The sequence below is a fragment of the Populus trichocarpa genome, chromosome 1 (genome assembly GCF_000002775.5).
Source record: "Populus trichocarpa isolate Nisqually-1 chromosome 1, P.trichocarpa_v4.1, whole genome shotgun sequence".
Lineage (NCBI taxonomy): Eukaryota > Viridiplantae > Streptophyta > Magnoliopsida > Malpighiales > Salicaceae > Populus > Populus trichocarpa.
Window position 1 is genome coordinate 7,037,544 of NC_037285.2, and position 11,564 is coordinate 7,049,107.

Genomic DNA, 11,564 nt, shown 5'->3' on the forward strand with positions numbered 1-11,564 from the left:
AGATTAATTTTTAAAATATTTTTTATTTAAAATTTTTTTTAAAAAAAAATATTTAAAAAAAAAAACAAAAAAACACACTTTAAAAATACAAAAACAAAAACAAAGGGAAAAAGGATTTGTTCAGACCTAACTCGACATGCAGTAATGCAGCCCAATATCCACGGACAAAATAATCTGATAGACTAAAGCTAACATAGAAACTTAAGCGTGAAAATTTCCAATCTGTAAAGACGAATATTACATTTCCAGACCGCAAGATATTTACAGACACAAGAAACATATACCCCATCCCCAGCCCTACCTGCAAATACCAAAAAAAATGCAGAGACTCTAGCCCTACGGTTTTAACTTCCACCACTACTTAGAACCCAGTCAATGTCTTTTTTTGAGTCTCCTTAGGTAGTTAGCTCTAAAAAACCGAGCTGTTAATCAGCCAGTGCCTCCTGTCTCTCCAACTTAAACCATCCCCGGAGCCCAAAAACTACTATAACCGCAAACAAATAACCAACAACAAAGGTAAAAAAACAAAAAAACAAAGAGAGTGAGAGAATAAGAAATGTGGGAAATGGGAAGTTCAATGATTCAGTTCTCTGCTGAATCTGAGCTTAATACAGTCCCTTCACCTTTAATGGGTAGCATGGGAAGTTTGCTTCCTGGACCCATCCTTTTCACATCCTGACTTGAGCATATGTAGATTCTTCTCACCATGTTACAGAACTCACTGCATCAAATACAGCCAACCAATGAGTATCATAATACGCAACAGGTAAAAGAATTGTCTATGAAGTTTTGATGCAAGTTTTACTAGATTGTGAACATCAAAACTACATTATACTTACGGCCACGGATCGTCACCGACAAGCATCATATCACCTTCATCATCAGTATAGACGATTTCCCACTTATCCCGAGGGTGAAGCTGTCCCTTAATGTCAAATAACTGCTCCAGCTCATCTATAAGCTGACTGTACCCCTTAAGCATGGTCAAGTCCACGGCCCGACCAACAGCAATCCCCTGCATTTGAACCTACAGGAAAATTCAACACCGCACAAGAAAATTCTTTTCAGAAACCTGCTGAAGAGTGCAAAAAATTTTAAATTAAACAAGAAATTCTTATTTTCAGTACCTTCGTGCGACTTCTAGTGGAAGTAGAACTTTGCTTGCTCTGAATTTCTTTTGGTGATTTCTGTAACTGTTCTGGTTTCTGTTCCTTGGATACTTCAGATTTTTGGTCTGAATCAACTGCAGACAGGGCACCTAGAACATGTCCTTCAGTGGCACCACTACATATACTCATCAGCTGTGCAGGCACTTCAATAGGAGTTGAACTTGAGGAATGATTTACAAGATCAATGCCAAATAATCGATAACTAGTAGGCACCTCAGATTTCCTCCCCTTATCAGATGGGTCAAGGATTGCGTCATTCTTTGACTTGGATGAGAGGGGAGTTGAATAGCCTGAGAATACAGGCCACGGGGAAACACTTTTGCTATCCTCCATGGCATCCTGAAACGGATGCTGAGAAACAATAACATGGGGAGAAGCTAACCAGCCCCCTTCAGTTTGAGTCCTTGACATAGAGTTGCTATGGCCATTAACATCAGTCTGTTTTTGATGCCACATGACGTGATTTTCATAACTTTTGCCTTCACCAGTAACACTCAGTTGAGTTAAATCATGGGACTGTGTCAATCCAGAATTCCGAGTTGATGCAGTTGAAGATAAATCTATATCGTTATGAGGGCAACCAATAACAAAAACAGTAAGAAATTGCAATGACCAACTTATTCAATGCTGAAAAGATAGGAGGAAACAGAACACTTATTTACCAAGAGCTGGAATTTCAAATGGAGGCCGGGGCCTTTTATTTTTTTGTGTAACTGGTTGAGACAGATTTGTTGGCACGGAAGCCACACAGGGTTCTATCTCCCATGGTGACACCCTATCGGGTCTTGGAATAGGAGCAGGTTCATCCCATTGAACCTGGTAACGAGACAAAGTAACAGATTAATTAAATGCATCACTTATAATATCAAATAAAGAGTAAAATATCAAGGTTAGAAGTTGTTACTTTCAACGACCGCCATTTAGAATCATTCCAGTGCGGAGAAAAATCTTCAACCCCAACAATCGTGCCCGAAAACCTTAACAGTCAATAATTTCAGAATTGTAAGTCACTAAAAATTTCATAGAGCATTTGCAATAGAGCTGCAACATTATAAAGGAAATGCTTAAAGCAACCATTTGCTGTAATTCTCCCACCTTCTGTCAGGAGAATCTTCACCTTCAAACCTCATCTTGAATCTCATCCCAACTACAAACTTATTGCTAACAGCCTCTAAATATTTGTTCAGGCTTATGATGAACTGGCTCGTCCTGATAATTTAAATTAAACAAAGACAAATATTTTATTGAAAGAAAGAAAAGATAAAGCAATCTGACATAATTGTCAGGAATGCTTTGATAAAAAAAGCTTGCACAGTTTCTTGTGAAGACGTATTATACCTCGGCTTATAATATACCACAAAGAGAGTTAGGGTTGAAACAGCATGAGAAGCTGTTGCAAGAACTCCAAGGTGCATACTCTGACTGGAAATCACAGATGATGGCATGCTGCTCTGTTGGCAAGCAACACGCCTCACCCCAACACGCAATTCCCCATTCTCCCCTCTGGACAACCAATGTTAAACAAATAAGAGTTCCATCCGTTTTACTTTATGGAGGGCAAGACACCAACATCTGAAAACATAATAAATACCTGAGGAAGACAAATGAATCCCCAGCAACTAATCTCTTGGAGGTAACAAATGTACTCCACCCTGTGGTGAGCAAGTGCCTCCTTGGCTGACCTGTTAATTTTATTATATGTGAGTGATGATTTGTTTTTTACCAACCAATTACTTGTGCCGTAAGTCTAGTAGTCCAAGACATAGCCATTGAGAGATATCAATTTCTCTCTAAACTCAAGAATAACACATACAGATGGAAAGCACATAAAAATCCTTTACCTCTGAAAATATGCTTAAATCGCCATTCATAACCATGTAGATCCTTGGCAACCAATTCCTGAGTTGGGGTTGGTTGGGTCATATCCTTCAAAACATCCACATATAAAAAGCTGAAGTCAACATATGATCAAAAGGAAGAAAACAAGACTAGCACAGCACACAGGCGTACACATATTACCAGCGGAGGAAGGCATTCAGTGGCATGTTTACGAAGAACAGAAAATCCACCATGGGTGCTCGTATCAGAGGCAGTTAACACCTTGCAGAAGGAGTGAACTGTAGGTCTTGGAGGCTCAGATGAACTTGAATCAGGACTCGTAGGTTCAATTTGCTACAGTGTTTCAATGAAATTTAAAACCATTAGAGTTAAATCAAAACAAATGATTGTCAACATCTCTGCAACCTGAACACTAAAAGTTTAGAAGTTAGAAAGATAACTAATCACTTCTTACATCTGATTCAGGAATTAAAGTAATCTGTGCATAAACCTCATCTGTATCTTGTTCTGCCTGGACAAATAGAAAGAAATCAACAAGAAGTTCTCAAATCAACCGTTTTGACCAGTAAATTTAGTATTTCAATCAGTCACCAAGAAAATGCACAAATCAATATGACTAAAACTAAGTCAAACATGCCTTGCATCTAAACTAATGAGTTCAGCTAAATAATATGATCACTTTCATGAAAGCCCAATTAAATGGATCGATAATCTACTTTCTCAACAACAAAGCATAAAAATAAAAGGAAATAGAATATACGCAAAGGAAACTAAGATCAGGGAGCGAAAAATACCAGCAGCTGAGTATGAATAACACGACAGAGAATCTTCGAAGGCAGATTAAACAAAGGAACCCTCTGATTCAATTCCTGATTTGTTGATGCCTCCAACTACACAAACCCAAAAGTAGAAAAAAATTTAATCTTTAACCAGAAATAGCACAAACCCACAAATGGAAACGATCGAAGACTCAAAATTTCCAATTAAACCACACTAATTCGCTCCATCACTCGCTCAACAACCAACAAAAAGTTTAAAACCCAAACTTTACCTGTTCCATATGACCTTGAGGAAAATAAAACACTCTTTCTCCTCGCTTGGGAACATCCACCAGTGGACCGGCACATGCCTTCCATAACTCCGTATACAGATCATCTCCTCCACAACCTGGAAAAAAACATCTCAAAAATTTCCCGGGAAACAAACGGAAAATGAAAAAAAAGAGTCATTTCACACTTTACCTTCACTATTCCCCTGCGATAACGAGCCCCCTCCTCCTCCTCCTCCTATTCCTCTATTCATAGCCATCATTTTTTAAAACCCACCAAGCAGCAGCAGCAGCCAAAGTTAGTCAACCAAAAAAAGACCCTCCAAAAAAAAAATTCAAACCCACGAAGTATAACTTCTTTCTATAAACCTTAAATAACCCTCATTATCTACACTTAATCACAACAATTTAATCCCTCAATAACTGCAACAATTATTTCCCTTTAAAATCCGTTAAAAAGTCCCCAACCTTTCACTTATTTCACACTTGAGAGATCCAAGAACCTGTAACGCAAAAAACCCACTTTTAAACCGTTACAAAACCACCTTCTTCTTCCTTAATAGCTTAAGAAAAACAGGAATCTCTCTGTTTTCTCTCACTGAAAGCAGCTTTTTTCTCTCTCTCTTCAGACAATAAAAACGCCGTTTCCAACATGAAAACTGCTTTGCGCGCGTCTTATATTACGCGACTTTTGTGTTGCTTTAACTGTTCTGTTCTGTTGTGTTCTCTATTTCCTATTTGTTGCTGACTGCTTTTGTTTTGTTTTGTAACGTTAACCCAACTAACCCTAGTTAAGAGTTTTAACTTGTGAGAAGGATTAGATGGATGCCGTTAGATTGACGGAAAAGAATAGAAATGATTTTGCCGTTAGTTAACTGATGGCGGGTAGTTTTTTCTTACGAAATTTTTTGTTATCAATTCGAGGATCCCATGTGAAATTACTTTGTAAAATTTAAGCTATACAATTGTCTTTAAAAGCTTTCCAAGCATGGAAACTGTTAATTACCATCAAAATAAACCAACTACATTGACCTTAATTTATGAAAAAATAAATTTAAGTATTGAGTATTGCAACATTTGGGAAAATTTTATGGTGTTCATTAAATTATTAATGATATTTAATTAGTTATTTCTTGAAACTCAAAAAAAAGATAAATATAAAGAGGAGAGATAATGTAAAATTTATAACCCATAAAAAATAATAAAAATATCTACACTTAGTATTTCTTTATTCTAATTGTATTTTTCTATTTATTAAGAGTGGACCATAAAGAATAACTAATAGGATATCATTATTTATTTCATGAGCACCATAAAATTACTCAACATCTTGTTTGTTCTTTTAAAATATATATTATTAATTAATTTGAAAATTTCAAGGATTGATTTTTGCAACACCTTTTTAGATCATTTAAAAATATATTATTAATAGATTTTATAATAATAATAATAATTATTATTATTATTATTCTTTTCTATTTTCTATTTTATTTTTCTTAAAAATAATTTTTTTAACATATATAATATGTGCATGCTCACTTGTTCTATTTAAAAACAAAAGTTATGTTTATGTTAAAAACATGGATAAAAATTATGTCATTATATGTCTCTATGTTGACGGTATGTTTATTTTAGATAATAATGATTTTATGATCAAATCTACTAGGAATAAAAATTTATAGAACATTTGATGGATTAGTATTGTCCTAATTTCATTATGTTGAGAAAGTTCTCGATAATTTTTCTAAAAGTAACAATAGCAATGTGAAAACACTAATGGATATAAGTGTTTGTCTGTCCAAAAATAAAAGGGGGGAATAAACCATTAAAATATTCTTATATAATTAAGAACTTGATGTATGTTATGAACTACACAAAACCTTATTACTTACTTGGTTAGCAAACTGAGTAAATTTACAAGTAATCAACTTATAGATCATTAGAAAGCAATACAAAGAGAATTCAAATATCTAAGGTGCACCTTAGACTATAAGCTACACTATATTGGTTACCTGGCGGTACTTGAAGGGTATAGTGATGTCAATTGGATACTTAACACTAAGAACTTGAAATCCATTAGTATATATGTCTTCACACTTGGTGGAGCAGTTGTGTCATGGAAATCCTCTAAACAAACATGTACTGTAAGATACACAATAGAATCAGAGTTTATTACTTTTAATAAAGTTGGAGAGGAAGTCGAATGACTTTAAAATTTTTTAAAGGATATTCCATATTGGCAAAAACCAGTTCTAACTATTTGTGTCCATTACAATAGTCAATCAACAATTTAAAGGGCACAAAGTAGTATGAATAATGGTAAGTCTAGACATACTCATCATAGATATAATAACGTTAAACACTTGCTCTCAAAATAAATTATTTTCATTGACTATATAAAGTCAAAAAAATATTATGGATTCGTTTACCAAGAATTTGTTAAGAGAGCTTGTGTATAATTCATCGAGTGGAATGAGCTTGAAGTCTTAGAAGATGAAATAGTGTAATGATGGCAACTATACTTAGTTAACTTGTGCTCTTAATAAATTCTATATCTTAGAACACCAAGTGAAGTATACCAAGATACGCTTAATGAAATATCATATATATGAGTGAGAAATATAGTCGTTTCTTTAAAAATTTTAATAAAAGCTGAATTCTATAAAACATTTGTGAATCTAAAAGTTGTTCAGGGCTAAAATAAACATAACAGTGAGAACCAAATGAAATCTCTAGGTAGAGAAATACATGAGTATTATTGTATTGGTTTACAAAAAAAACCGAATAATTCAGGACATCTCGTTCACTATTTACCGGAATAAATCCAATAGTATCTCACCAAGAAAGGTTCAAAACCAAAAGCTACATATCCTAGTTTAATGATCTACCAAATCAATATCTCTTAACAAATCTTCAATTCATTTTAAAATTGGTGAGACAATTTCCATTCATCTTGGAGATTGTTGAAAATTTGTCTAAAGAACATGGTTAATGGGTATATATAAGACCAAATTAAAAATAAGATCCACTCACTTTTAAGGTTAATATTTTGTTAGAATTTAATCTTTATTATATGTTATTTAATATTAAACATTAACTTAATTTAAACAAATTATGGGTAAATGAGAAATTGATCTTAAGGAACCCTTAATTGATATATTTTAGTGAAACTCCAAACCCTCTAAAGAACTCAATTCAACATTGGAAAGAAAAAAAAACTTTTATGGTGCTTATAAAGTGGGCAGTTGAAAACTTAAAATTAGGCCAAAAAAGCACTCAAGGCAAAGTGGGGCTTTAGCTTAAACACACACATACATGTGTGTTTTAGCTCGTGCTCGGGCTTTAGGTCGGGCCTAGGTTCGGGTTTTTCTTTCAGCCCATTGTTTTGTCAAGTTCAACTAACGAATGTTGACAATCTCTTCAAGAAGCATTTTATGCAATTCTTGATTTATGGTGGCTAATCAAATGTTGAATAATGAGAATTGGTTATGAATTAATTTTTTAACATTTTATCTTTCAAAATTCACTATGAATAGGGGGTTGAAGGAAGAGTTTAAAATAATGTTTTTTATATTTTTATACACTCTTCCTTACCTTGTATTTTAGTATTTTGTTTTCTTTTTATGCTTTGGTTTTCCATTTAAATCCAGAGCTTAGCTTCATCTTGTTGAGAGATACTTGAATTACATAATTTTTGGTTCAAAGAACTTGTTTAGAAGTGTATCTATACCAAGGTGGTGTTGTTGGAATCTTGAGATGTATATTATAAACATCTTAATTGCACAAGTAAGGAGTAATAAAACCTTAAGAATAAAAGACTCATCATTGTCAATAATAAAATATTCATTACTTTAAAGTGCTTCAACAAGTAATTAAGTATATTTCTTTGTTTTAATTCAAGTATAGTTATTTTTATTATTAGTATGTATGTTAGGACTTTGATTTTATATCAATTGCAAGTTTGAATATATGCATTGTATGCATGATAGTATTATTTTATTATATTTATATTGAAAGCATGTTTCTCTTGAGTTTTATTTTTGCATGTTTATAGATTTAAAATTGTATGTTCTCTAGCTTTCTTGAACAATTTTTTATATTTTGCATGTTTTTGTTATGATAAACTAAATATCTTCACTCACCAATCTAATATATTTAGAAGATTGAAAAACAAAAGGTACCTTTTAAAAAAAGAAATATTTTCTTCGGAATTGTCATTGAATCCTTATTTTTGTTAATCACTATGTTATTGAATAAATAATAATAATAATAATAATTGAGTTCTATTTATCTCTTATTATTTTTTCGACAAGTATTGTGATTGATTGAAAATGAGATGATTTTAAGAATTTTTTATAATTGAAAATGGAACAGGTAGTTTGATATTTTGAAGGGAATCTCTTCATAAGTTATGACAGAAGTTGTAATTTGAGAGAGCGGTTAGCAATTGAGAATTTATTATTTAAAAACAAACTTGAAAATTCATCTAACAACAATGAAATCAATTTAACACCCAATGGCTAAAACTATATAAAAAGAATTAATTTAAGAACAACTTAAAGATAACCTGGACCATGAGATCTATAGAAAAAAGGGAGAAAAAATTCAATGATAAGGGACCAAAGCATAAAACACAAAGAAAACTTATGTCTAATATAGAATTTGGGCAAAATATTCATTTCCATCCTTTTACTTTCTTTTTTTAACCTTTATGGTCCTAATATTTTTTGAAAATTCAATTTTGATCTAAAAGTTTATTTTTATTTTTTTACTACATGAGTTTAAGAGAGGAGATATAAAGTTGTCGAATTCTAATCGAGGAGAGAGAAAATCATTGGTTGACACTAATTCCGATCATAAAAAAGGTTGACCTTGAAGTCAACGGGTTCCATTCAACGAGATGGCTTGATGATGATTGTTTTGAACCTCAATAATGACATAAAAATAGATCAGGTTCGAGAAAGAAAGATTTTATTTGAATTGATTATGTGTTTCCATACTGTTTTTTAGGATTTATAGGTTGATAAATTTATGTTTGTTGGGGTTTTATCAGGTGTTTTTAGGTGAAAATGACGTTGAAAATTGGTTTATAGGATAAAAATAATCTACCTAGATTTTCTAGCCACCACATTAACGGCCAGAATCTAGGTAGACAGAGGATGAATCATACAAATGTCTTTTTTTAAAAAAAAATAGTGCTAAAAAAAGCTCATGCACGCGAGCCTCGCTCTTTTTTCAAAGCCCATGCATGTCATGCCACTAAAAAAAGCTCATGTGCATGTGTTTTGCCTCTTTTTTTGGTACTTTATTTTTTCTTCCAATTTTATCATTTAAATCTTTTCTTTTAACTTTTTTATATTTTTGTTATTATATATATAAGTAAAAAAAAATGAAGTTATTAAACCTAGTGGAACCCATTCTCCGGACCACAGATTTGATGAATTCAAACCATATCATTACCAATACTAAGTTGTCTTTTGATCCATATGTTTGGGCTTTTTCTATCATCTTGACTCTTTTTTTTTTTAAGTTCCAAAAAACATTTGGTCCGACTCGCACCACCTCTATATTTACAAAAAAATAATGTTATCTTGGGATTATTTTATTCGAACCATATTTTTTACCGATCTTTATATGTTTTTTAGACTCGACAATTGAGCCATGTTACACTAGGTCACCCCCTCACAATTTGATTTTAGACCAGAGTTAGGCATGAGTTTAGGTTGGGTAATTTCAAGAATTACTAGCACAGTAAAGTTTGATATCACTTGCGAAGAGTGCTCTATGACAATGTAGATGTGTTTTATTATTCATATGCTCTTAGATAAACACGCATTAAAATTATTAGTTTTTTTTAAATAATTAAACTTGGTTTAAAGATAATAATTATGATTTTCCTTGTTATTTAGAACATGCTTAAATGCCTTAATAGTTTTTTCTATCGTTTAAACAAATTTGTGCGGCACATTACGTATCCCATGTCTTCTATCTGGTGTAAGCTAAACTTACAGTAAACTATTCTTTTTTTAAAATAAAAAAAAATGGCAGCTATTTTGAAATGATTTGTTTGATTGTACGGACACTGTATTGGGATGCGCGTGGCTAGGGGTAACGGAGATCTTTGAACTGACGTTACCGTTATATTGCCGTCTCGTTTGATGTCTGCTTCGAAGCAAGCAACAACTTGGTTGGCTTGAGTTAACCCGGCAGAATATTGGGGTATATATTTTTTATTTAATTATATTTTGACCTTAAAAATAGTCATATTTTACGGGCTCACCATTCTGAGGTGAATGACTGTCGTCTCTGAAAAAAAAAAGTATATGAGAGACCGCACAGCGACATGTTACCTTCAAATTTTAGTGAAGAAATTAGCTGACGTGTCATGATGGGGACCACATGGTCGGGCCTGTGTGGGGTCTGTTCAGAAGGTGGGTCCTTGTGTCAATATACAACTGATCCCAAGAAAACTAGTTGTGATGATCCAAAATAATACCTATTTTGTTGCTTGTAATAATAATAATAATAATAATTTGGTCCATCCAAGTAATTAAAAACTATACCGAGGAACTTAAAAACATATCAAATTAAATAAAGGTGGAAGAAAAAAAATATTTTTTTTATAAAAAAAGGCAGGACAAACAACACATTACTGCTATAAAAAATAAACTTAATAAACAAATTAAAAGATTATCCATTATTATGAAAATGCTCTCAAGATATTTTGTAGTTTTGATTAACATCTAACTAATTTTACATTTAAAATGATTAAATATAAAACACATTTATTTATAGTTTTCTCCGCGACAATTTAAAATTTAAAAATAAATAATTTTACAAGCTAAACTAGCCGATATTCGTAAATGTGTTTGATATGGTTGGCTCGAGTGATAAAGAGCACTCACACAACTTGTAGTAGAATTGACCATGGTATGAAATTAAATAATTAAATTTCCCTTTCTTGAGCCGCTTTCACCTCTTTCTTGGAAGAACACTGAAAGAGAAAGGGGGCAATTGTTTAAACCTTGCTTTAGTTTAATTAATGATTTTTTTTGTTTTCCAGCTTTGAACCTTTAACACAAGAAGCAACTATTATTGTCCCCCTGCGATTCTCAAAAAAAAAAAAAAAAACCCTATTACCCCCTAAGCATGATCTATCTAAGATGCCTTCCATGCCCACCTATATATATGTGTATTTGTTTTAAATTAATTTTTAGTGTTTTCAGATTATTTTGATATACTGATGACAATAATAAATTTTAAAAAATAAAAAAAATATTATTTTGATTTATTTTTAAATAAAAAATATTTTAAAAAAACATCTATTATCACAATACCAAACAAAATTTAAAAATATTTAATTATAGTTTCTTCTTCTTCTTCTTCTTCTTCTTCTTTGAAGAGAAAACTTCAACTTCAAGTTCCCGGAGGAAAGAAACATAGATGCCACCGAAGGACTTGACTTGTTTATTGCTTAACCATAGTTGGATAAAGAGCTCTACAGCTCG

At 32.3% G+C, this 11,564-nt stretch overlaps 1 protein-coding gene across 1 annotated transcript; it reads right to left on the minus strand.

Annotated features, from left to right (window-relative positions):
- Positions 1 to 175: 175 nt before the first annotated feature.
- LOC7467068 (auxin response factor 9) lies at positions 176 to 4,777 on the minus strand. Its single transcript, XM_024589458.2, has 14 exons — positions 4,250 to 4,777; positions 4,060 to 4,175; positions 3,803 to 3,898; positions 3,463 to 3,519; positions 3,189 to 3,341; positions 3,011 to 3,095; positions 2,761 to 2,851; positions 2,508 to 2,672; positions 2,265 to 2,378; positions 2,074 to 2,146; positions 1,832 to 1,985; positions 1,128 to 1,729; positions 840 to 1,027; positions 176 to 721 (listed from the first exon to the last, which is right to left on the minus strand). Exons 1-14 carry the CDS (start codon positions 4,317 to 4,319, stop codon positions 583 to 585), a joined length of 2,103 nt encoding a protein of 700 aa, XP_024445226.2. The 5' UTR covers positions 4,320 to 4,777; the 3' UTR covers positions 176 to 582.
- Positions 4,778 to 11,564: the final 6,787 nt, after the last annotated feature.

What these genes read in the sequence shown, in the direction of transcription:
- LOC7467068 (XM_024589458.2), bottom strand. Translation starts at nt 4,319, where the DNA reads ATGATGGCTATGAATAGAGGAATAGGAGGAGGAGGAGGAGGGGGCTCG. An exon ending in GAAGATTCTCCTGACAGAAG is followed by an intron (nt 2,147 to 2,264) that starts GTGGGAGAATTA and finishes TTGACTGTTAAG; the next exon opens with GTTTTCGGGCACGATTGTTG. An exon ending in CCACTAGAAGTCGCACGAAG is followed by an intron (nt 1,028 to 1,127) that starts GTACTGAAAATA and finishes ATTTTCCTGTAG; the next exon opens with GTTCAAATGCAGGGGATTGC.